This window comes from Mustela lutreola, chromosome 11, assembly GCF_030435805.1.
Source record: "Mustela lutreola isolate mMusLut2 chromosome 11, mMusLut2.pri, whole genome shotgun sequence".
Lineage (NCBI taxonomy): Eukaryota > Metazoa > Chordata > Mammalia > Carnivora > Mustelidae > Mustela > Mustela lutreola.
Window position 1 is genome coordinate 94,611,984 of NC_081300.1, and position 25,609 is coordinate 94,637,592.

The 25,609-nt window shown below is 41.1% G+C and overlaps 1 protein-coding gene across 4 annotated transcripts; it reads left to right on the forward strand.

The window, feature by feature from the left end:
• The first annotated feature begins 2,923 nt into the window (after positions 1-2,923).
• On the forward strand, positions 2,924-25,609 carry ANAPC7 (anaphase promoting complex subunit 7). 4 transcript variants are annotated; one of them, XM_059140143.1, is made up of 12 exons: positions 2,987-3,125; positions 7,321-7,532; positions 10,709-10,828; positions 12,365-12,404; positions 14,027-14,138; positions 14,570-14,723; positions 15,448-15,590; positions 17,470-17,587; positions 18,139-18,335; positions 21,639-21,863; positions 22,979-23,129; positions 24,739-25,609. In XM_059140143.1, the coding sequence occupies exons 3-12, from the start codon at positions 10,779-10,781 to the stop codon at positions 24,926-24,928; spliced, it is 1,380 nt and encodes a 459-aa protein (XP_058996126.1). In that variant the 5' UTR covers positions 2,987-3,125; positions 7,321-7,532; positions 10,709-10,778; the 3' UTR covers positions 24,929-25,609. The 4 variants fall into 4 exon arrangements, with proteins under 4 accessions (XP_058996124.1, XP_058996123.1, XP_058996126.1 ...); XM_059140141.1 differs by lacking the exons at positions 12,365-12,404; positions 24,739-25,609 and adding an exon at positions 24,449-24,712 and having other exon boundaries at positions 2,924-3,125; positions 7,346-7,532; XM_059140140.1 differs by lacking the exon at positions 12,365-12,404 and having other exon boundaries at positions 2,925-3,125; positions 7,346-7,532.

Sequence of the window (25,609 nt, forward strand, 5' to 3'; positions counted from 1 at the left end):
CAAGCATACCTAGCAGTGTTTTTGTTTTTTTTTTTAAGATTTTATTTATTTCTTTGACAGAGAGAAATCACAAGTAGGCAGAGAGAGAGAGAGGAGGAAGCAGGCTCCCTGCTGAGCAGAGAGCCCGATGTGGGACTCGATCCCAGGACCCTGAGATCATGACCTGAGCTGAAGGCAGCGGCTTAACCACTGAGCCACCCAGGCGCCCCCTAGCAGTGTTTTTAATTTAAAAATATTTCAAATGTATTAAACAGTATAACAGCAGGCATTTGTATAGGTTTTACTGTGTGCTAGCCATTACTCTAAATGTGTTAGATACCATGATGTATCTAACATGTCTGACACCAAGAACAGGTCAATTTTTACATCCTCTCCATTTCTTTCTTCTTTGGGGGGGTAAACTTTATTTATTTATTTATTTATTTATTTACTTATCTTAGAGATTTTTGGAAAAAGATTTTATTTGTTTATTTGACAGACAGAGATCACAAGTAGGAAGAGAGACAGGCAGAGAGGGTTGGGGGGGAAGCAGGCTTCCCGCTGAGCAGAGAGCCTGATGTGGGGCTCGATCCCAGGACCCTGAGATCATGACCTGAGCAGAAGGCAGAGACTTGAACCCACTGAGCCACCCACGTACCCCTAAACTTTATTTTTTAGAGCAGTTTTAGTTTCCAAGCAAAATTGAGTGGGATATACAGAGACTTCTCATTTACCCTCTATCCCACACATGCACAGCCTCCACACTGTCAACATCGCACACCACCGTGGTACCTTGTTACAACTGACATAACTACGTTGACACATCGCTATCACCCAAAGTCCATGGCTTATTGTTAGGTTTCCCTGACTGTTGTACATTCTGAGTTTTAATAAATGTGTAATGATATATGGGCCACTACAGTATCATACAGTAGTTTCACTGCCTTAAAAAATCCCCTCTGCTCCACCTATTCCTCCTGCCCTCCCAAATCCTGGCAACCAACGATCTTTTCATTGTCCTCAGTTTCATCTTTTCCAGAATGTCATGTAGTTGGAATCACAGTATGGAGCCTTTTCAGATTGGCTTCTTCCACCTAATAGTATGAATTTTTATTTCCTCCATGTCTTTTCACAGCTGTGCTGCAGCAATTGACAAATCTGTTTATACTGCTTATGGAACACAAATAGGCAAAGATGATCAGGTTTTTAAAAAGAATTTATTTATTTATTTGACAGAGATCACAAGTTAGGCAGAGAGGCAGGCACAGAGAGAGAGAGAGAGAGAGAGGAGGAAGCAGGTTCCCCGCTGAGCAAAGAGCCTGATGTGGGACTCGATCCCAGGACCCTGAAACCATGACCTGAGTTGAAGGCAGAGGCTTAACCCACTGAGCCACCCAGGCGCCCAAGATGATCAGTTCTGAGTCATTGACAAACTTGTAGAAACTGTATCATTCATTTCTTTACCAATCCAATATGTAGGATAAAAGTTTTTAAAATATATTTTTTTGTAATTTAAAAAGTATTCATCTCTTACCCTTTGTACTGTAATACTGGTTTTATTTTTAATTAAGAAATTTACTGGCATCTTTATTTTTTTTCCAATGGACCACAAACTAGCACCATATTTAGATGAAGTTTAAAGTTTAATAAGATAATATTTTCTTTTCCTTTTCTGGCTATTACTAGTTATTTCATTTCAGGATTATTACTGAAAGTACTTTGTCTTAACAGAGAGGTGATGGTCAAGGGAATGAAAAGACAAATCACAGACTGGGAACAAATATTTATAAAACATATATCTGATAAAAAAAACCACTATCAAATATATGCAAAGAACCCTTAAAACTCAACAGTAAGAGGGGCGCCTGGGTGACTCAGTGGGTTAAAGCCTCTGCCTTCTGGTCAGGGTCCTGGGATCCAGCACCGCATCAGGCTCTCTGCTCAACAGGGAGCCTGCTTCCCCATCTCTCCCTGCCTGCTTCTGCCTACTTGCTATCTGTCAAATAAATAAAATCTTAAAAAAAAAGAAAAAGCAAAGAAACAAAAAAAAAAAAACCCTACGACTCAACGGTAAGAAAACGATCAACCCAGGGACACCGGGCTGATTTAGAAGAGCATGCAACTTTTGATCTTGGGGTTGTGAGTTTGAGCCCCACGTGGGGTATAAAGGCTACCTAAATAAAACTTTTTTAAAATAGAAAAAACAAACAAACAAACCAACCATGAACAACCCAAATTTTAAAAATGGGCTAAAGATCTGAGTAGATATCTCACCAATTATAATCTATAGATAGCAAATAGGAAGCGCAACCTCATACGTCATTAAGGAATTGCAAATTAAAACAGTAAGTTACTACTACACAGATATTAGGATTCCCAAAACGCAACCTAGCCTTTATTCACTCTGAGCTCATTTTAAAGGGTAAAAATAACGCCCTTTTGCACTCAAGGATTCTATGCATAGGGTGAAGCCTGATTCTTGCAGGAACACAGAACACCTGAGAGAAGGGGGCGTGGTGCCTTCAGCCTAGTGCGCAAGCCCGACTGTAAAAGCAGTTAGGACTGCCCCTAGCGCCTGATTAAAAATATTTAACTCCAGCAGTTGGAAATACCTCCAACTATATTGAATTATTTATGGTAAGTGACCATACGTTTTTATTAATTTTTGATACAGAAATTTTTCTCCGAGTCATCTTATTTCAATTGAGCATGTATTCATACTGGAGTGCCTTTTGCCCCACCCGACTGAAAGCCCTCAATAAAGTTTGCAGCTTAGAGAGACATCATATTAGCTAAAACAAAGCAAAATAAAACAAAACAAAACCTCACAACCAAATCATTCCACTTCATAGGGTACCTGGGGGAAGGAACGAAGTTGTTTTTTTTTCCCCTCAGGCACTTCAGTAGTTGCCTGTTTTCCTGGGGGCGGTGCTGCTTGTGGACCTCATGGACCCCGGCGAGGCCGCCATTTTGGAGTCTTCCCTAAGGACCTTCTACCGGCTTTTCGCGCCGCTGCAGCCGCTGCCCGCGGCCTCGCCGGGCAGGATGAATGTGATAGACCACGTGCGAGACATGGCGGCCGCTGGACTGCACTCTAACGTGCGGCTCCTCAGCAGCTTGTTACTTACAATGAGTAATAACAACCCGTGAGTTGAGTGGGGGAGCGGCCTGGGGCTGAGGAGAAAGCGGCGCCGGTTTGGGAGCGGGGTGTGAGGGGCCCTGGGAACTGGCGGGAAGGAGCGACCGTGGGCCTCAGCTGAGGCTTCGGGGTCCGTGACGGCATCGTCGGGCGGAGCCGATGTAGGAACGCAAGTTGAGTTACTCTGCGCTGTGCCATACGTTGGGATGAGCTCCCTGAGGGGGAGGTGGCGAGCGGCGGCTTCGAGAAATGGAAGGTGGAGGCCATGAGGGCGAGCTTGGCTAGGGTTTCCCGAAAGTTGTGAGCGGAGGGTTTCCTGAGGCACCTGTCGCCGGCCACCGCGACTGTCACTCCTCTGGACCGACTCTCTCCCCGTCTCTTTCCCGAAGAACGTTTTCTCGCTCGCCGCAGCTCCAAGAAGCCCACCCAGTCTTGTACCTTCGCCCCCATCTGAGATAGACTTTTCCCCCTTGAGTGTGTCAGAAGGGTCCACGTTCTGGCCTCCAAAACCCCTGAAAACAGGAGACTCCTTTGATGGGCGGGAGTGGCGCCCTTTTAAGGACACGCAGGGCCCCTTTCTTGCTTTCAGAGCCGCCGTTTATTAACTCTAATGTCGGATGCAGCACAGGGCTGTTGGCAGCCTTGAGTGCCCGTTGCTCCCCTGCTTACATTCCTCCATTGTACTTAAATTAAAGTTCCTTCCCATGGCCTCGGAGGCCAAACATTTTTCTCCCTGACCTCATTTCGTGTCCTCGGCTCACTGTACGTCGGCCTTGCAAGCAGTTCCTTCTGTTACTTGAACCCACCAGGTTCGTTCTTAGCTCAGGGCTTTGCGTTTGCTGTTTGTCTTGGAGCCCTCCTTGTCAGCGATCTGTATCCTCGGTCAGGTTTCAGTTCAGATAGCCCCTCCTAGGGAACAGCGTCTGTAACTCCGAATTGCCCCGTTACTAACCCTCGCTCTTCCATCCCTTTGCCCTGTTCTGTATTCTGCATCTCTCTTTCAGGTGTGCAGGAGTGTTCATTGTATCAATATATTTTTGAAATGATCGCAGTAAGTCTAGTTAACATCCATCACCACACGGTTAAACTTTTTTTCTTGTGGTGATAACTTTTAAAGATTTTATTTTTATTGATTTGAGAGAGAGAGAGAGAGAGTGAGTTTCCGGGGGGGAAGAGCGAAGGGAGAGGGACAGGCAGACTGCACTGAGCCCAGAGTCCAAATCGGCTGATGTCACAGCCCAGAGATCATGACCAGGGCAGAAATCCAGAGTCTGATGCCCAACCAATTTAGCCACCTAGGCGGCATCCCTCTTAACGCCTAAGGCAGCCAGCACAGTGCCTTTTTGCAGTGAGCACTCGTTTATTGAACGTGCTAAGGAAGTATGTACGACCTTAGGGAGGTAAAGCTGTCCAAATTTACACATTTAGTAAGTGGAGGAGCCATGATGTCTGGGCTTTGGTCCTTCTGATTTTGAAAACTTTACACTGACCCACCACAGTCTGCTAGTTCTAAGTGGCATAATTGAATTTTCTACTCAGGGTGGACCCATTTGGATTTGGCATGCTCTAGAAGCGGTCTAGGTCAGAAAGGAGAAGCCCCTTAAGTGCCTGTAATGCAGCTGCTGCTGCTCTCTTATTTCCACTCGTGTACCTCTGGACCTCACTATGTGAGACCCATCATTTCACCACCATCTACTTAGTGCTGACAGTAAGGAGCCCTGGTCTCTTTCAGCCTTCTCTGTTTATTCTGGAGCCTTTCAGTTGGTTTTGAGTGATTGGTCAAGGCACACTCCATCATTGGCAATTATGACCAGTTAGTCATTAGTCTTGGTTTTTGAAAATGTTCCAGGATAATAGCAGTTTAATCCTCTGACTCGGCTTAGCCCATATTTCTTTCTATTAGGTTCAACTGGCATTTTCCTAGCTCTAGGGATGTCAGTTTAAATTCTGAACTTTACCGTGTATTATTAGGTGTTCTTATTGAATTAGCACTATACACAGTAAGAAAAATTCAAACAGTATAGAAGAGGTATACATGTAAGTGTCTCTCTGTCCCTGAGTCTTGAACCTCATCCCACCATTTCCATTCTCCAGAGGCAACAACCAGTAACAGTTTCTCCTGTACACAGGAGAAACTGTATCATTCCAAAGATCATTTATGGGTGCATAAGTAGACATGTGTTACAGTATATAAATATCTCAGTGCTTTCTCTGAGTGTAGTAATATTTTCTGTCAAATCTTATTTCTCAGTAAATATGTAGAATCAAAGGTGGAAGAGATCTTAAGTATCTGGACTATACCTTTAGTCCTTGAATTTGCTTCATAATTTTATATCCTATGTTTAGCCTAGCTATCCTTTTTTTTTAAGATTAAAAAAAATTAAGATAAAATTGACATACCATTAGATTCATTCTTTCAAAGAATACATTTCTGTGGTTTTGAGTATATTCACAGAGTTGTACAACTATCACCATATATATTCCAAACATTTTCATTATCCCCAAAAGAAACCCCGTATCTGTTAGTAAGCCCCCCTAATCCCACTTCCTCCAGTCCCTGGAAACCAGTAATCTCTGGTATCTATTCTTGAGTATCCTTCATTTGTTGACAATTAACTGTTTACAGATTTGACTGTGACTGTTATTTCATTTTTTTTTTTTTTTTTTAAAGATTTTATTTATTTATTTGACAGAGAGAGATCACAAGCCGGCAGAGAGGCAGACAGAGAGAGAGGAGGAAGCAAGCTCCCTGCTGAGCAGAGAGCCCGATGCGGGACCCGATCCCAGGACCCTGAGATCATGACCTGAGCCGAAGGCAGCGGCTCAACCCACTGAGCCACCCAGGCGCCCCTGTTATTTCATTTTAAGTGGCTATAGCTTTCACCTGTCAAAGAAAAACGTGTAAATTCCTCTTAATTTGGCAGGAGTCAGGGCATTGAGGGAGGGGGCTGGAATTGGAGATTAAAAATATATGTGTTTCCCATTAATAATGGTGGCCAGCTTGGAGGCAGTTAATGGTTATGAGCAGTGTTCAACATTAATGAAAAAGTTTTGAAACATTGTTTTACACTGTCCTTAAACCCCTGAGACTCGAGGAGATTAAAATTCTTTTAGTGTTAATAAAGTTTAGTTTTGGGGCTTCTGGATGGCTCAGTTGCTTGGTTGGGCATCTGCTTTCGGATTGGGTCAAGAGTGATCCCAGGATCTTGGGATCGGGGCCCGTCTTGGGCTTCCTCCTCGGCAGGGAGTCTGCTTCTCCCTCTCATTCTGCCTCTGTGCTCTCTATCTCAAAAAATAAGTAAGAAGTCTTTAAAAAATTTTTTTTTTAAATAAAGTTTACTTTTGTATATAAAAAACTTTAATCAAATAGGGCTAGTCCTCTTTCTATCCTATTCTATCCCATTGGCTTATCCTATTCTGTTCTCATTCTTTTTTATATTCCCATCTTCAGTATTTAAAGAATTTTCAGTTCCTTTGAAACCTGTTTTTGTTCACTTTCCAAAAAATGTTTCAAAACAGTGAGGTTTCACTTTTCCAGATTCTTCAACCCTTCTTTGATAGTATTAGTTAAACCATTGTGATTTCTCTCCTTTGTCTATATTATGCTAAAAATTGGTGCCAATATAAGATAGTATGATTATATATCAAACTATTAAGTTAAGAAGACTTTGATGGGGGCACTTGGGTGGCTCAGTTGGTTAAGTGTCCAACTCTGGGTTTCGGCTAGGTCATGATTTCATGGTCGTGAGATTGAGCCCTGCACCAGGCTTCACACTAAGCTTGGAACCTGCTTAAGATTCTCTTCCTTTCTTTCTTCCCACTCCACTTGTGTACGCTCGCACACGCGTGAGGACACACGCATTCTCTCTTTTTAAAAAAAGTAAAGAGGGTTTGGGCTAAAGGGGAGGAGATATATAACATTTCTCTTTGTATATCTCCATATTATTGAATTTGATTTAGAGGTATCATTACTTTTACAGTAAATAAAGGAGAAAAGTGTATTAAAACTAATTTAAAGCAGTCGCCTAGATGTATTGACCACATTAGCATAGAGTACAACCCTCACGCCTCTCATTTTAGGGACTAGCACTTAAGGTGCAGTGACTTTTGTAAACTGTCATTACATAAGGGTTTATGCTAGACTTATGTGCGTAGATACTAAGGAGGGTGTCTTATCTAACATTTCAAAATAACCCATGTAGGGGGTATATTTTCTTTGTTTTCTAGTGAGTTATTCTCCCCATCTCAGAAGTACCAGCTTTTGGTGTATCATGCAGATTCTCTCTTTCATGATAAGGAATATCGGAATGCTGTGAGTAAGTATACCATGGCATTACAGCAGAAGAAAGCCCTGAGTAAAACTTCAAAAGTGAGACCTTCAACTGGTAATTCTGCATCTACTCCACAAAGTCAGGTAAATGGAGATGGAATTCTGATTTTTTTTCCTTCGAGAGTGAGAGACTGAAAATTTACAAGACTGCTGATCAGATGTAGAAGATAGAAAAATAAGTAATTTTAAAGGGGAGCTGGCTGGAGAAACAAAGATGGAAAATCAGTTAAATGCAAGAATGCGAAATTCATTCTGGATGAATCTAAAAATGGAGTTAAACAATTATATGGGTTCACTGAAGTTCTGCATTGTTCCTTTTATACAAACAATTTTCAGAATCTAAACTTTTTAAATTTAAAGTACAACTTTATTTTTAAGATTTTATTTATTTATTTGACAGAGACAGTGAGAGAGGGAACACAAGCAGGGGGAGTGGGAGAGGGAGAAGCAAACCCGCTGAGCAGGGAGCCCGATGCAGGGCTTGATCTCAGGACAGGACCCTAGGATCATGACCTGAGCAGGAGGCAGATGCTTAACGACTGAGCCACCCAGGCGCCCCAGTACAACTTTTTAAATGTAACTCAGTTTTTAGGATTGTGAGTCCTTAGGGAAATTTATGGGAAATATTCTAAGAATTCTACAGTTTTAGTAACTTGATAATTGAATAAATGAAGGGAAAAATTTTAATTATACAGAGTTCTCCCATTTGACAGGATTATCCTGTTGCTAGTAATTAATCTTAATAGACTCATGAGAGGTTTACAAGGTATATGATCTAACCAATGCTGCTTTTTGCAGCAGTTTGTAATGATAAGAAACTAGAAGCAAAAGTTTTCATCAGTGGGGTCTAGTTAGAGCATAGCCATAAGATAGAATGTGTTGGAGCTATTACTTAAGTGAAAAATGAGATAAAGGTGGTGCACATGCTGGTTTGGAAAGAACTATATATATTAGTAACGAAATGAGGTTTGAAGAAATGTTTCAGTACTTTCTGTTTAAAGGGGATAGTTTATAGATATATAAATATATCCTGGTATATGCATAATACACACACACACACACGTAATACGCGTGAAAGATTTTGCGTGTTTGAAGGAAAGCAATTTCACAGTGGAAAGATTTAGGGAGAGGGAAACTTTAACCTTGCAATTTGTTTTTTTTTGTTGTTGTTGTTTTTAAAGATTTTATTTATTTATTTGACAGACAGAGATCACAAGTAGGCAGAGAGGCAGGCAGAGAGAGAGGAGGAAGCAGGCTTCCTGCAGAGCAGAGAGCCCGATGAGGGGCTCAATCCCGGCACCATAGGATCATGACCTGAGCCGAAGGCAGAGGCTTTAACCCACTGAGCCACCCAGGCACCCCTAGTTGCTCTATTTTTAAAGCCTCTAGATTTTCATCTTGTTGTCTCCTTATGTAAACCCTTGTTTTTTATTGTTAAAGAGTTGATTGCCAGGATTTTCTGTTTTATTTATTTTATTTTTGTTTATTTTATTTTTAAAATTTATTTGTTTGAGAGAGAGAGAGTCAGAGGGAGACAAGCAGATTCTCCAGGCAGCAAGCCTGGTGCCGGACTCTCTCCCAGGACCCTGAGATCATGACCTGAGCCGAAATCAGGAGTCAGACTCTTAGCCAACTGAGCCACCTAGGCACCCCTATTTTATGTTTTCAAAGTAATCTGTATGCCCAGTGTGGGGCTCAAACTCACAACCTCAAGATCAAGAGTTGTATTCTCCACTGACTGAGTCAATGAGGTCCCCCCAGGATTTTCTGTTTTCTGGCACTGAATGGATGTCATGTATATTATCCACGTAGGGTCATTCATAGAAGTAGCTAACTTTAGAGTTTTCAGTATGCTAAGCACCATGCTAAACCTTTTATGTTAATTAAATAATCTTTAAGAATTTTTTTGACCTTGGGGCACGTGGGTGGCTCAGTGGGTTAAGCTGCTGCCTTCGGCTCGGGTCGTGATCTCAGGTTCCTGGGATCGAGTCCCTCATCGGGCTCTCTGCTCAGCAGAGAGCCTGCTTCCCTCTCTCTCTCTCTCTCTCTGCCTGCTTCTCCGTCTACTTGTGATTTCTCTCTGTCAAATAAATAAATAAAATCTTTAAAAAAAAAAAAAAGAATTTTTTTGACCTCACATTAAAAAAAAATTTTTTTTTTAAGTTTTTGTTTTAATTCCAGTTAGTTACCTTTACAGTATCATATTAGCTTCAGGTATACAGTAAGTAATTGAACACTTGCATACATCACCCTGTTCTCCTCACGACTTAATGCTCATCGCCTATTTAACCCATTCCCTCACCTCCCTCCCCTCTGGTAATTATCAGTTCTCTATAATTAATCTAAGGAATTTTTAAAAAAATTAAGACACAGTGTCATAAAATTAACAATTCCAGAACATTTTTATCACTCTGGAAAATTCCCATGCCTGTTCCCTCCTCTGTAACTTGCCTCTGGGAGTCACTAGCCCCTCTGTCTCTATGGATTTGTATGTTCTGGTCATTTTGTAGAAATGGAATCATAAACATGTGACCTTTTGTGTCTGGTTTCTTTTACTTTAGTATAATGTTTTCAGATTTGATCCATGTTATAGCATGACTCAGTTCTTCGTTCTTTCCTTTTTATTGCCAAGTAATACTCCATTTGTATGGGGATGCCTGGGTGGCTCAGTCAGTTAAGCATCTGCCTTTGGCTCAGGTTATCATCTCAGGGTCCAGGGATCAAGCCTTTAGTTGGACTCCCTACTCAGTGGGGAGTCTGCTTCTCCCTTTCTCTCTGCTCCTTCCCACCCATTCGTGCTCACTCTTGCTCTCAAATAAATAAATCTTAAAAAAAAATACAGCATTGTATGGATATGCCATATTTTAGGTATTCTTTAGTTGATGGGCATGACTTCGCCCTTTTTGTCTGTCATTATAATGTTGGTATGGACATTTGTGTGCACGTTTTTTTTGTGTGTGTTTTTTTTTTAAAGTAGTCTCCATGCTGTGCATGGAGCTCAACGTAGGGCTTAAACTCATGACCCTGAGATCAAGACCTGAGCTGAAATCAAGAGTGAGTGGCTTAACTGATGGAGCCAACCAGGTGCCCCAACATTTGTGTGTAGGTTTTTGTGCAGACATAGGTTTTCAGTTCTCTTGGCTATATGTGCAGGAGCAGAATTCCTGGGTCATATGGTGACTGTATGTATGTATAACATTTTAAAGAACTGCCATACTGTTGAAGTAGTATTTTGAAGAGATGTTTTCATTGCCTCTTAGTGTCTTCCATCTGAAATTGAAGTGAAATACAAAATGGCTGAATGTTACACAATGCTAAAACAAGATAAAGATGCCATTGCTATACTTGATGGGATCCCTTCAAGACAAAGGACTCCCAAAGTAAGTTGAAATAACAATTTGTTACATAATATTCTGCCCGGTCCTTCCAACCCACTTCCTCCTTGTTTTCTCCATGCCTAGGGAGTCCATCTGAACATTTTACTCTTGACTCACTTTGTTCCCCTGTTAATGGAGTGGATGAGGTTCAGAGAGAAGAATTACTTTCTTATGAAACCCTGAAAATTAAGCTGATGAAAATGATAGCTGGAGAATACTACAAGTGTTCTTCATTCTTTGGTATCTTACCAGAGGAAATAATAATTTGCAAATGCTTCCATGTGGCAATGGTTCTTTTTTTTAAAAAACCTCATCTTTTGCATGCTGTAGGTATACGCAGATGCGCCTACAGCACGATAATGATAATTGATAGTGAATGAGCTTATCAATCCTTTTGTTTTAAAATCCAAGATTACAAAATCTTTATGTACTTATGTGTATGTGGGATATATATTTGTGTTTGATTTGGCAACATATTACAATCAATAGAATACCTTCTGCCAAAATCAAGAGATCTGGTATCTTGTCTGAGTTTAGGCCATACAAGCTATGAACGGTGTAGTGTGAACTTGGGCAAGTTACCAATCTGAACTTTTACTTTTTTTAATTTATAAAATGAGGTTAATAATACTTTTCTCTGCTGACCTTTGGAAAAATAAATAAGTTCATATGTGAAAGAGTACTTTTAAAAATAATATTCTGTAAGGAGTATCATATCGGGTATCTTTGATTACAGTTTGTTTTGAGTCCAGTTTAGACAAACAGTGAGAATCCTTGTTCTTAGTATTGAATTCACATCAGTAGTTAATACTCTAACATATGCTCTCATGTGGCCTGCCTTCCTCACTTCATTAAAGACCCATTCGGTGCAACTTGTGCTTAACAGTGAATTTTATATGTAAAATGTCTCTGTACCTCCTCCTGCCCTTAAAAGGAGCCCAAGCAGTGGTGTATTCGTGTTTTTTCACCTAAGTGTTGCTGAGTTTTAAAGTAACCAGTCAAACTTGACGAGAATGTGTTTAAGCATCTCCTTATATTGAGAATTTATTTACTATTTTCTGAGTATCTTAAAAAATAAGCTATTTCCTAGTTTTTTTAATGCTAGTAAGGACATTTGGAAGCATATTATAGACCAATCTGTTTCATAATGAGCTTGGAGGCTATATACTAAGTGGTTTTCTGATACACTATGAAAGATTTATCCCAAGTATTATTTTTTTGTGTATGTGTAGAGTGTCTTCCTTTTGGAAGATGCCGTTTTGAATGATGTCTTTTCCTTATCTTATTGGAAATGTACCACAGTTTCCTCAATGCCTTGAGAGTGGGGACATTTTTTGAAAATGAGTAATGGCAAACTCAGTTTGTGGTATCCAGCACTTTGGTGTTTAAAGCTGTGTTTTAAGAGGGACTAGCAGAATCCACATTTGTGAGGAGTACATATCCATCATTCTGTAGAGCTGTTGTAGCCAGGAACAAACAAAGATGTGTGCCTCAAACATAAATCTATAATATTTACAGTTTTTCTTTCTTGTCCGTTAGGGAGTTAACTGGCTTCTCAGTCTGTGTAAAGGACAAGGAAGTGAGTCAAAATACGTCTAAATGAACGTCTGTTAATGTATGGTAAACACCACCACACATTTCTTCACATTTTAAAGGAAAATTCCAGTGTGAGATTATTATATCTTGGTAAATCTTCAACTTTTAAGAGTAAACATATCAACATACCATTTCTCACTTATTTTTAAGAAAAAGATGACTGCTTGTATTTATAACTGGTATAATGTGGCTTTGTGATGTTCCCAAGTAAGGGTCTGTCTTAAAAAGAATTGACTTTCTCATAGGTAGTATTTAAAACTCATTTTGAAGTGACAGGTAGTCTAAAGGGAATTTTAATATTTGTTGAGACAGATGGTCTCTTGGTCATAGTTAATAACAAGCAGTCAAGAAAGGATCTTAAATTTAACCTTTTATTCTTTTCAAGTATTGACACTAATACTGGAGTTTTCCTTTAAGTATTTTCTTTTGCATTTTCAACATAGCCTGAAATGGAAAAGCTGAGGCCAAATAAAGTTTTATGTCTAGTATTTCATTTATTTCATTATTTGAATCATCGGTATGGATTAATGCCATACTAGATTGTTTTTATACTGTAAGTCATAATTAGAGCAGATGTTTTTCATCTTCAGAGCCACTCTTTTGAATAAAAATCTGGCATACCAGGCTACAAATAATCGAAGAGATTGGGGATTAGCTTTTTGTGTGTCCTCATGTTGATTGCTTCCTTAGGTTAATGATCTGGCAAACACTGCTATGTTTAAGATCTATTAATTTTAAATTGGAATGTTTTTTTTTTTCTCTCTCTCTCTCCTATTAAGAAGATCATTTACTTTCCCTGTAACTTCTACGTTCTTTGAAACTTTTAGGTTTTCTTAGATTTTCCTTGTGTTTTCAGAAAGGGTTATTTTAGAAGAGCTCTACTGAGTAACAAATTTGAATTGCACTAAAAATGCATTTACTGGATTTAAATGATGTAGCTAATCTCTGGATAATTGTACCTCCAGAGGTCAGTTAGAGTTTAATTTTTATAGCTTCACTTTGATGAGTCAGATAGTACCTGTGGGTCTGTGCTTTCAGTGTTAGAAAGGCTAGAGTCTAGCTGCTAGAATAATTGTCAGAGAGAAGCCAAGTATTTAATTCTGTATCTGTCATTTTCTTTTTGGGGAAAATTCATCTGACTTTTCTTAACAAACTACTTTAGGAATTCCTCATTTTCTTATGTGCTGATATTAATTGTATTTAAATTATGTAAACTTGAGCACTCCTAGGGTAATTAATCTTCTGTCTTAAGATCGAAAGAATCAAGGTAATTAGAATTGTGTAAAATTTCTCAAATAAATATTACTCCCATCTCCAGAGGCAGCATCTTTGGTCCAGATAGTACAGGACCTTTTGGTTGGGTAAGTGAGAGGAATTTGATTTTCCTCTTAGAAATGGGAGGACGTAGGAAAAGCGAAGGTAGTGATTTCCTCTGGTTTGAAGAATGGGATTGGTCTTTGTTTATTTCCACAGGGCTGTGGGTAGATTTTCCAGTAAAAAGTAGAATAGTAGCTGGTAATAAAAAAATCAGATCTTAATTGATGGTGAGATATTTTCTTTGCAATATACACTTATCTTACTGTCTTTTGTTTTTGTTTATTACAGATAAACATGATGCTGGCAAACCTGTACAAGAAGGCTGGTCAGGAGCGCCCTTCAGTCACCAGTTATAAGGAAGTGCTGAGGCAGTGCCCATTAGCCCTCGATGCCATACTAGGTACAGATCATTCTCAGTCTATTTCTATAGATTGTTTACTCTCTGAGTTGGTAGTTCTCACTCTTAGCTGTACATTAGAATCTGTACATGTCAAGGGCACCTGGCTGGCTCAGTTGGAAGAGCTTGTGACTCTTAATCTCGGGGCATGAGTTGAAACCCCATGTTGGGTGTAGAGATTACTAAAAAGGTAAATTAAAAAAAAAATTTTTTTTCCATGCCTAACTTCCAGAGAGTAATTCAGTAGACTACTGTTGTCATGTGTTTTTCACAAATCAAGAAATGTTAAATTATGGTGGTTTTGTCATCTGCATCTTGCTTAGAATAGGGAAATGTGTTACCTTGTAGCCAATGGAAAGAGTAGCCTAATGCTTCTTGCATTGTGGAAGAGGGATGCTAAGCTTTACTTATTTCTCGTTTTTTTGTTGGATTAGGTTTGCTTTCCCTTTCTGTAAAAGGCGCAGAGGTGGCATCGATGACAATGAACGTGATCCAGACTGTGCCTAACTTGGATTGGCTCTCTGTGTGGATCAAAGCATATGCTTTTGTGCATACTGGTGACAACTCGAGAGCAATCAATACCATCTGGTGAGAGCCACAAAGTTAATTCAGTGTTCTTGAGGCCCTTTCCTTCATGCAGATCTGGTATAAAATAGAAATTAGCAAAATAGAAATATGAGATGCTTATTTCTTGGTGTTGCAGCCTGTTGTCCTCTGGCTTGGTTTAGTCTCTTAATGTACTTACTGGTCCTAAGGGTAATAATCTGTTTTGAGGACCTGTTAAAGGTAAACTTCGACCTAGTTCAGCTCTGTATTTGCAAAAGTGGTAACCCTCGCACAGCCAGCTGCCTTAGTTGTCATGCTGGAACCTGGAAGAACATCTTTTTGGATGTCCCAGAAGCGTAGATTGCAGCATCTGACTTGGGTTACCTCTTTATGACTGGGATTTTCTTTCTAGTCAGGTAAAGTCCTAATCCTTGGACTTTGTGTTTTGTGTTATGCAAAGTCACTTTTGAATGACATTACATTTAGGATCATATTGTCCTCTGAAAACCTGCAGCTAGAAGGTTCTTTCTAGGTAATGAGAGAAATTTCTGCTTCATTCTATATATTGGCTTTCTTACTGTGTATAACTTTCTTTAAATCAAGCTCAGAATAAGAAAATCTAGTGTATACCGTTTGTTTAAAAAGCTTTTTATTATGAAAAATGTCATATATACAAAAGAAAATAGTGCTTATATGCTGTCACCCAGATTCAGAAACTAAGAGGATGCATAATAAATATTAGGGGTCAATGTTTAATATTTTGAAGTTCACTAGAGAAAAAGTCCTTATTGCGTGATAACGTGGACCTGCTGGGAAGCTTAGCAGATCTGTACTTCAGAGCTGGAGACAATAAAAACTCTGTCCTCAAGTTTGAACAGGCGCAGATGTTGGATCCTTATTTGATAAAAGGTAAGTAATTTTTGAGGCATGGTGGAAGTGGCTGTAGAGGGGAAGGTCAGCAAAAAAAGGGCAGACAATGTAGAGTAATATTCTGATACCATTTTTCATAGAAATATTTTGTGAAACTTATTTTAGTAGCCTTTTACCTTTTTTTAGGTCTGCTACATGTCTCTAACACTTGAGTACTTCCATTTTGAGCAGTTGCTTTTGCTTGAACTCAAGCGTCATTTCCAGGCAGATCATTATTTGACTCTTTTTCTTTTAGGAGGGGTAATAGCCCTTCTTTATGATTTATAAATTTATGATGTGCCTGAGATTTTGGATGGCATCCCCAAAACCCCAAAATATCCTTTAGGGCATTTAGCTTTACTGTGTCCTTAGTATACTTAAAAGAGTGTAAGTGAACAGGCAATAATAAAGTAATGAGGTGACTAAAGGAAGTAATTAATCATTAATTAATCATTGGTCTCAAAGATTGTAGCTGAAGGGGTGAGCCGTAGGGACTTCAAAGGGATGAGTGTCCAGTGCCTGGCAGTGAGTGACAGGTAGTGGGAAATAAGGTCTGATAGGTAGGCTGGAATCTGCTTATGAAGTCCCAAAAGAGGCCATCAGAAAAATATGGCCTAGTGACAGTTGTTAGTCCTGGAGACTCTTAAGCCATGAGAACTACAGAGCAGGGAGATGAGAGAACAGATCCAGAAATACGAAATTGTTTGCCCAAGGTCTTGGGACCCTCCTGCCTAGTGCTTATTTATCTTCTCTGAGTTGTCTGTGCCCATGATGAAAATGGTGTGTTAAACATACTAGTCTGGCAGTAGTTGGCAGCTTGGAGTTGAAAGCTCAGGCCCGAGTTTGAGGCCAGCAGGGAGTATTGCAGTAATCCTGGCAAGATAGACATTTTCCTCGGAGTCTGAAGGGATAACAAGGAATGAAGGGGGATGGTGGTAAGAGATGGGTGACAGCAAGCATGGGACCCTTTTTATTGAGCAGGAGTAAGAATAAGGAGGGAGTAGGGTGATCTTAAATCATCTGGACTCCAAAAAGAACTAGATGCTTTTTTCTGGGATAGGCTACTTTTTCTGAGACTAACCAGCATATTAAGTGTGCACCCTGGACTGTATCTAGGTTTCTTGAAAAGAAATTACATGAAGCCTTTTTGGGCCCTTTCTGGTTTTGAGTTAGGATAACTGTAGATCATGTCACAGGTTGTAGTGACAAACAGTTCCCAAAAATACTGGCTTTCACATTGTGAGTTGTGGATCCTTCTCCTCCTTTGCTTTTTAAACTTTTTGGATGTGTTTTGTCTTTTTTAATAGTCTTTTTTTTTTTTTCCCCTCTGGTCACCTGGGTGGCTTGGTCAGTTAAGCGTCTGCCTTTGGCTCAGGTCATGATGCCAGCATCCTCGGATCAAGTACTGCATCAGGCTCCTTGCTCAGTAGGGAGCCTGCTTCTCCCTCCGCCTGCTGCTCCCCTTGCTCTCCTCCTTATTTAAAAAGTCATTTTTTTTTAAAATTTAAGATTTATCTGCCTATTTTAGAGAAGGAGAGAGAGCCTACAAGCCATAGTGGGGGGCAGAGGTTGAGGGAGAGTCTCAAGCAGACTTCCTGCTGAGCACAGAGCCTCATGTGGGGCTTGATCTCACCATCCTGAGACCATGACGGGAGCCGAAATCCGAGAGTCAGACTCACAACTGACTGAGCCACTCAGGCGCCCCCTTTAGTAGTCATATTGTAGGAAAGTGGGAATGCTAGTAGGAAGATCTCATCCTGGTGGAAAGGGCTCAGAATATGCTGGAGCTGGGGCTTGAGTGGGGGCTCTGATAAAGGCTGTTGTGCTTTTAATAAAGGACACCTGCTTTTTTAAAAAAAAAAAGACTCTTCCTTTCCAGGAATGGATGTATATGGCTACCTCCTGGCAAGAGAAGGGCGACTAGAGGACGTGGAGAACCTTGGCTGCCGCCTTTTCAATATTTCTGATCAGCATGCAGAGCCCTGGGTGGTCTCTGGGTATGTTTATGCATTCTCTCTTCTCTCCAGTTTTCAGTACATTCTTTGGGAAATTGTGGTTCCTCCCAAATAGCATATAGGTTGAAAACACAGGTTTAAGAGATAATCAGAATTCAGATCACATTGACTTGGGACACATTAGTTACCTCACTGAGTCTTTTCGCAGACTTTCATGGACTAGGTGTCCACTGGGATAGTGCATCGAGCTCAGCACTGGAAGCCATCAGCGAACAGGCCAGAAGCTGCTGTTTTGTTACTCATCATGGCTTTACAGATTCTTTGAATATCTCTCACTTGATAACATATCCAGATATCAGGTTCTTTCCCATAATTTTTCCCTTCCATATCAGTATTTCCCCTCCAGAATAAATATTTAGATTTTCTTGGTTTTGTCTCTCCTGCCTGCTAATATCTCAGGTTAAAGCTGTAAGTGTGCTTTGTAATAAGGATCATGTAGAGGACCTTCTGTTTGGTTTTGAATGTTTTTTTACCGTTTTCTCTCAGGTAATGTTGCCTTTTTTTTTTTTTTTTTTTTTTTTTTCCCCCTCCAGGTGTCATAGCTTTTATAGCAAACGCTACTCTCGGGCCCTCTATTTAGGGGCAAAGGCCATTCAGCTGAACAGTAATAGTGTTCAAGCTTTGCTACTTAAGGGAGCAGCACTTAGAAACATGGGCAGAGTCCAAGAAGCAATAATCCACTTTCGGGAGGCTATACGGCTTGCACCTTGTCGCTTAGATTGTTACGAAGGTAAGATGAAAAAGATGAATGGTGTGAATCAGTAGGTGTGTAGCATCAATGCTCAGGTGGAAGATTTTAATTTTTTGTTTTTTTTTTTTGAGAAAGAGTGCACATGTGCTCACTAGTTCTGGGGGGGAAGGGGCAGAGAGAGAGACAGAGAGAATCTTAAGCATGCTCCACACCCAGCGCGGGGGCTTGATCTCACAACCCTGAGATCATGACCTGAGCCAAAATCAAGATTTTTTTTTAAGATTTTATTTTTTATTTGACACAGAGTGAGAGAGGGAACACAAGCAGGGGGAGTGGGAGAGGGAGATGCAGGCTCCCCACTGAGCAGGGAGCCCAATGCGGAGCTCTATCCCAGGACACTGGGGTCATGATCTGAGCCAAAGACAGACGCTTAACAACTGAGCTACCCAGGCGCCCCATCTGGGGGTACTTTTAAAAAATCCTCATGCTACCAGTACTACCAGTACTTCCAGGACTGTACTGAGTACTACCTAAATCAGAAATCCAGTACTAAATCCAGTATACCTAAATCAGAATATTGCATTTGGGAGATGGGCACTGATATTTTTTTGAAGACCCCAGGTAATGCCAATATGTGGTCAAGTTTGCATTACACATTTTAAAATTCATTTAGGACTTTCACTGGACCTTCAGAATTTTTTTTTTATTCTCTTTTCCTGGTTTTCGGTGAAGGAGTAGTTAGGGTTTTTTGGTCCTATTTTTATTTCTTAAACGTGGCCCACTCCTTAATGTGAGTCTATGCTGGCACTGTGCTAGATCGCTTAGTTATGTCTTTATTCTTTTTTAATAGTTGTTTTACCTCGGCCAGAAATGTTACTCAAAGGGTAACTTCATATCCATATGACAGTGTTGGTTGTGGGAACTAGTCAGTTCATTGTGACCTCCTGAGTGGGCACGATCATGGTCAAACTTTGTTTTGTTACATACTATTTTAAGTTCATGTGAACTGACCCTAGGAGTTCAGAGGAGCTATGCCAGCTTCAGCAACATTTGGTGACTCAGTCACAGATGTTAAAATAGATCTTATAAGATGCATTTCCTCCAAAGCATATTTCTGTAAGAATTTAAAAATAAACCCAGGAGTCTAAGAGTGACTTGCTCTTAACAGGAAGATGAGTTCAGATTTGAGGAAATTTGAAAGTTGGGTAAAGAACGAAATCTGCTTAGATAGAGAACTGTGTGTATTGTGGATTTGTTCTTAAAGTATCCCCAGCAAACCATGTTTTTGGTTCTAGATTAAGTTTTTAAAGATTTTTATTTATTTATTTGATAGAGAGAGATCACAAGTAGGCAGAGAGGCAGGCAGAGAGAGAGGAGGAAGCAGGCTCCCGGCTGAGCAGAGAGCCTGATGTGGGGCTCGATCCCAGGACCCTGAGATCATGACCCGAGCCGAAGGCAGAGGCTTAAACCACTGAGCCACCCAGGTGCCCCTAAATTTTTGATCCTAAAACTAACTTCCTTGTCTCTCAGCTGTTTTTATCACGCTAATTCCTTTCTACTGCATATCAGTTTCACAAGAGCCCAGGAGTACAGTTAAATAGCGAACTCCACGATGCTTGGAAAGAGTGATGGTTAGAGTCATTGGGAGCAGAGGACCTTCTCCGGGTTCTCCAGATTACGCTCTCTGGTGCTTCTCACAGCCTCTAGTCAAGCTTCCTTTATTGGTGGAGGCATTGGAGTCATGAAGAGCATTCCTTCCATTTCCTTCTGAAGCTCCAAGAGGGCCGTTAGCAGGGAAATAAAACTGCTCAGTAGTTACAAACAACCATATTCTTTTGTTGTTGTTGTTTTAAAGATTTTATTTATTTATTTGACAGAGAGAAATCACAAGTAGATGGAGAGGCAGGCAGAGAGAGAGAGAGGGAAGCAGGCTCTCCGCTGAGCAGAGAGCCCGATGCGGGACTCGATCCCAGGACTCTGAGATCATGACCTGAGCCGAAGGCAGCGGCTTAACCCACTGAGCCACCCAGGCGCCCTGTTGTTGTTTTAAATTATTTCTTTATTTGACAGATCACAAGTAGGCAGAGAGGCAGACAGTAGGGGAGGGGGCCTGCCCCCTAATGAGCAAGGAGCCTAACGCAGGGCTCGATCCCAGGACTCTGAGATCATGACCTGAGCTCAAGGCAGAGGCTTAACCCACTGAGCCACCCAAGTGCCCCTAAACAACCATATTTGGAATCCAGCACATTGGCCCGAAGAGTTAGGTAATGTCTGGTTCAGCACCATAGTGTGTGGCAGATGTGCACAGATGTCATAAATGCTGCTAGGGCGGAGGAGTACGCAGACAGAATCTGCCGGGGGTGCGTGGGTTTGGGTTTAAGCTGTTTTTCTGTTTTGATGAGAGCTTTGTGTCAAAAAGTACTTCCTCTGTTCTCAAGTTCTTGGCAAGAAGAGTTGAGAGTTGTCTCTGCTTGAAGTGTCCCCATTGGGCATCTTGTTGTGGGTGTGGTAAGAGGCAGAAGCTGCCAATCTCAGTGTATTTGGTATATCTGATAAGCGTTTTCCATCTAGGTTAGGGAAACCCTCAGCAAATGTCTTTGAGATAACTTTTATGTTTCAAATGAAAACCTGTTCTTCTTAGGTTGCTCCCTAGGTCCATTAGTAGAAATTACACTAAAATAGTAGTCTTGTAGAATTGGACATTCACTTGCAACTGTCATTTCTCCCACGTAAGCCTAGGACTAGAGGTGACTGGATACAGCCAGAAATTAATAGCTCATTAAGAGGCAATGGAACCGGGCGCCTGGGTGGCTCAGTGGGTTAAGCCGCTGCCTTCGGCTCAGGTCATGATCTCAGGGTCCTGGGATCAAGTCCCGCATCAGGCTCTCTGCTCAGCAGGGAGCCTGCTTCCTCCTTTCTCTCTCTGCCTGCCTCTCTGCCTACTTGTGATCTCTCTCTGTCAAATAAATATATAAAATCTTAAAAAAAAAAAAAAAAGGCAATGGAACCATATGCTTTGTTGTCAGCATCATCTCTGTTTCAAGTAATGATTAAGGTCATGTTTATTCCTCTAACATTCAGCTGGGCTGCCTACCTGCTTTGTTTTACTTCTACCTATTTGTTTCCTTTGCTAACTAAAGGTGCCTTTGCAGTGCATGCAGCCTTTTTCTACATCCCTGAAGTGCTCTGAGGAGCACTTCTTGTTCCATCTCCGTACTCTCTAATGTCATCAGTTTTCCCCTGGCCTGCCCTTTGTCTGAAGCTTTGCAATTTGGAAGACTGTCAGCGTGGAAGCATTGCTTAGAATGGTAGTGTGGTTAAACTTTTTTTAAATTTTTTCAGGTCTCATTGAATGTTACTTGGCTTCCAACAGCATTCGCGAAGCAATGGTAATGGCTAACAACGTTTACAAAACTCTGGGAGCAAATGCACAGACCCTTACCCTTTTAGCCACTGTTTGTCTTGAAGACCCAGTAACACAGGAGAAAGCCAAAACTTTATTAGATAAAGCCCTGACCCAAAGGCCGGATTACATTAAGGCTGTGGTGAAAAAAGCAGAACTACTTAGTAAGTATATCTTACTTACTTCCCTTCTGTTGTTATTTGTATAAAACCTGGTTTCATTTGGATTTCCTGGTCCCAGCTGGTTACAGATGACCAGACAGGTGTGTGCCTTTTGTAGCAAGTTTGGTGTGAATTGGTTTATATTTAGCACAACCAAATGTAGATGGTTTAGACTGGCTTTGATTGGCAGTGACTCACTTTTTGAGTGGCTCAAACCAGCCATACTTGGTTGGTACCTGTTCAGCTCACTTTGATCTGGTTTTGGTTGTCCTGAACTAGTTTGGGCTGAATATAACTGGTTTTATTTTATTTATTTATTTATTTTTAAATGATTGGATGTGCATGCTATTTTTTAAAAATATTTTATTTATTTATTTGACAGAGATCACAAGTAGGTAGAGAGGCAGGCAGAGAGAGAGGGAAGCAGGCTCCCCGCTGAGCAGAGAGGCCGATGTGGGACTCGATCCCAGGACCCTGAGATCATGACCTGAGCTGAAGGCAGCGGCTTAACCCACTGAGCCACCCAGGCGCCCTAGAACTGGTTTAAGCCAGCTCGAACAATTTTGACCCATCTGGATTTGCTTATTACTTTTCCTTTCTTAGTCCTGATTTATGATGAAATCCTGGGTTTGGGCTAGTTTGGTAAATAAAATGCATTTTGGCTTTTTGTTTGAACTTAATTTAAGAGTATAATTTAAAAAATCAGATCTCGGGCGCCTGGGTGGCTCAGTGGTTAAGCCACTGCCTTCGGCTCAGGTCATGATCTCAGGGTCCTGGGATCGAGTCCCGTATCGGGCTCTCTGCTCAGCGGGGAGCCTGCTTCCTCCTCTCTCTCTCTCTGCCTGCCTCTCTGCCTACTTGTGATTTCTCTCTGTCAAATAAATAAAAATCTTTAAAAAAAAAAAAAATCAGATCTCAGGCTCCACGTTTCTTAATGGAATAGGAAGTCATATAAACTTGTTCTTATTTCTTGCCATACCACTCTTCTCTTAAGGACATCTACAAAGAGATTATTGGATTTTGATCATTGTTGTGCTTTTGTTTATATAATTTGAGATGGGAGTACTATTTTCAGAATGTTGTGTTAAGTAGGAAAATGAGGATCTTTTTCTTTTCAGGCAGAGAACAGAAATATGAAGATGGAATTGCTTTGCTGAGGAACGCACTAGCTAATCAGAGTGACTGTGTCCTGCATCGGATCCTAGGAGATTTCCTTGTAGCTGTCAATGAGTATCAGGAGGCAATGGACCAATATAGTATAGCACTAAGGTAGGCACTTAGCCTCCCATGGGGGGAAGGTCAATGAGGGGAAGAGGAGGCAGGGAACTATGTGATAGGAGTTCTGGAAACGCTTTTGTGCCCATGGTTGAAAACAGAGTAATAACAGTAATGGTAGAAGAGTTATTTGTGAGTACATAACTTCTAAGAAAAAAAAAAAAAGTCATAAAGCATATTATAAGCAACATTAAAGAACTGTTTCACTCATAACCAGCCCATACCACTATATCATCTGTTTTCATTTGTATAGATCATCTTCCTGGCTTTGCCCACACATAAACATATTTTTATAGGGTATATGTAGTATATATTTTATATTCTGCTTTTTCAAATCAAAAGTATTGTAAGTACTTTCCCATGTTTCTACTTACTGTAGTAACGAACTTAAGCGCTGAAGTTTGAATATTACCTTCACCTGTTATCTTGGGCAAGTTACTAACAAATTTGTCTATATCTACCTTATTAGGTATTAAGTGATTAAATGAGGATTAAATTATTATTCCATGTAAAGCTCTTAGTGCTGTGCCTGGTACATGGTAAATACTAAATAAATAGTGGTATTCTTACTGTTTAATATAGAAGTGATTTTTTTGAGGGTTGTCTGTGTGTCTGTAAGATTATGGTGAAGGCCTGTCTTTAATCGAGTCTGATCACATCCATTTATTTGTTCAGCACTTGAGCACCTGGCATCTCAGTAACCACTGGGTATGCTGCGATTCTGGGAACTCTGAGTCGCAGGCATGTAGACTGATCAATGTCACGTGCTAAGTGCTTTCATAGTAGTCTCTAGAAGGCAAGGTGGGAGTCCCAAGGGGGCGGAGCCCTGGGTATGGGTGAGAGTTGTATGGAGGGTTTCAGAGGTTACAAATCAATCTGTAGTTACATAAGTAGAGGTGGAATTTGCTAGCGACTGGACATCTCCTGGCCTTGGTGATAATCACAAAGGCTAGAGGAAGAATTGCTTAGAAGCCAAGTAAATAAATGTTCTGGAGACTCTGAACTTTGGGAATTTTGGCAAGTGTAGTGATTCTTAGCTGCTAAACTCACGTGCCCGAGTAGAGGTAGCTTTGGATCCTGGGGTCTAACCTAGGAGCTGACAAATGTGGTCCATGGTAAGCATGACAATTTTGGTTGACTACTAAAATGCTGATGTGGTTAATTATATCATAAGAACATGAAACAACTTCACTCACAGAAAAATAAGTATTTTTTTTGTAACTTTGTAGCTTAAAAATCTGATACTGTTAAGAAATTACATTTGAATTTTTCTGTTAATGGTTGTTTGCTGCTTTTTCATTTGTGTTATCTAGTATTTTCCTCTAGCAGAATGCTGGGGTAAGAAGTGTGAAAATTTATAAGAAATATGTGGAGAAAAGTCCAACTGAGATTTCTAAAAATTAGGACAAGACACCTATTTTCACTTCTAGTGGTGGACTCCCTCGATCTCGCCTGTGGAACCAGAGTTATTTGGAGAGGCCAGGCGTTAGCAGTTTCTCTGTGACTGGGTGGTCATTTCACTGCCGTGCCAGGGAGATGACGCATCAGCCAGCAAGAAGCAAGGCAGAGATTCAGGCCTCTCCTTTGTTTTGTTGTCCCCTAGTTTGGACCCCAATGACCAGAAGTCTCTAGAGGGGATGCAGAAGATGGAGAAGGAGGAGAGTCCCACGGATGCCACTCAGGAGGAGGATGTGGACGACATGGAAGGGAGTGGGGAAGAAGGGGACCTGGAGGGCAGCGACAGTGAGGCGGCCCAGTGGGCTGACCAGGAGCAGTGGTTCGGCATGCAGTGAGGCAGGCGGCAGCTCTCTGGCCACACTGGCCTGCCCTGCTCTGAGCACTTCCGTGGACTGAAGGAGCCCGGAGGAGCCCGCTCTCTGGGAGGACAATGATTCCGCATGTAATTGCAGCAGGGGTTTCTACCCCTTGCTCCATATTTCTAGTAGTGAATTCATTTTTAAAAACTGAGCCTGACCGACCTTCCATATATCTCTGTCCTCCCCTGCTCCAGTCAGGGAGGATCGAGGGAGCTCTCTGGGAGGCCTGCAGATGTGCCAGGGCTTCTGGGACAGAGTGCTTTTTATATAACTAATTTCTAAATCTGAAAGCTTGAGGAATAGACAGAGTTTTGTCTGTGACATTGTGGGTGAGTTATAAGAGTGACCTATCACCCAGAGCAAGAGTGTCCTTCCCCATGTCAGACAGCAGCATGGGCTGGCGCTTTCGGAGAGGGTTTCCTGTTCCGGAAATCATCATCCTGAGCTGTCCAAACTTCCCCAGTAACCTTGCTTCCTTCTGCAATGTTAGTAATGCCTTAAGCTGACAGTTGCTATTTTGCAGAACAATTTTCCTATTTGCTAATCTGGTAACTTGCCTATGAGCCTGGGCCGGATCTGAGAAAGGGGTGTGACCTAGAGCATGAACAGAGGCACACCTGGGGTAATTAACTAATAAAACTGTTTTTTGTACAGTAA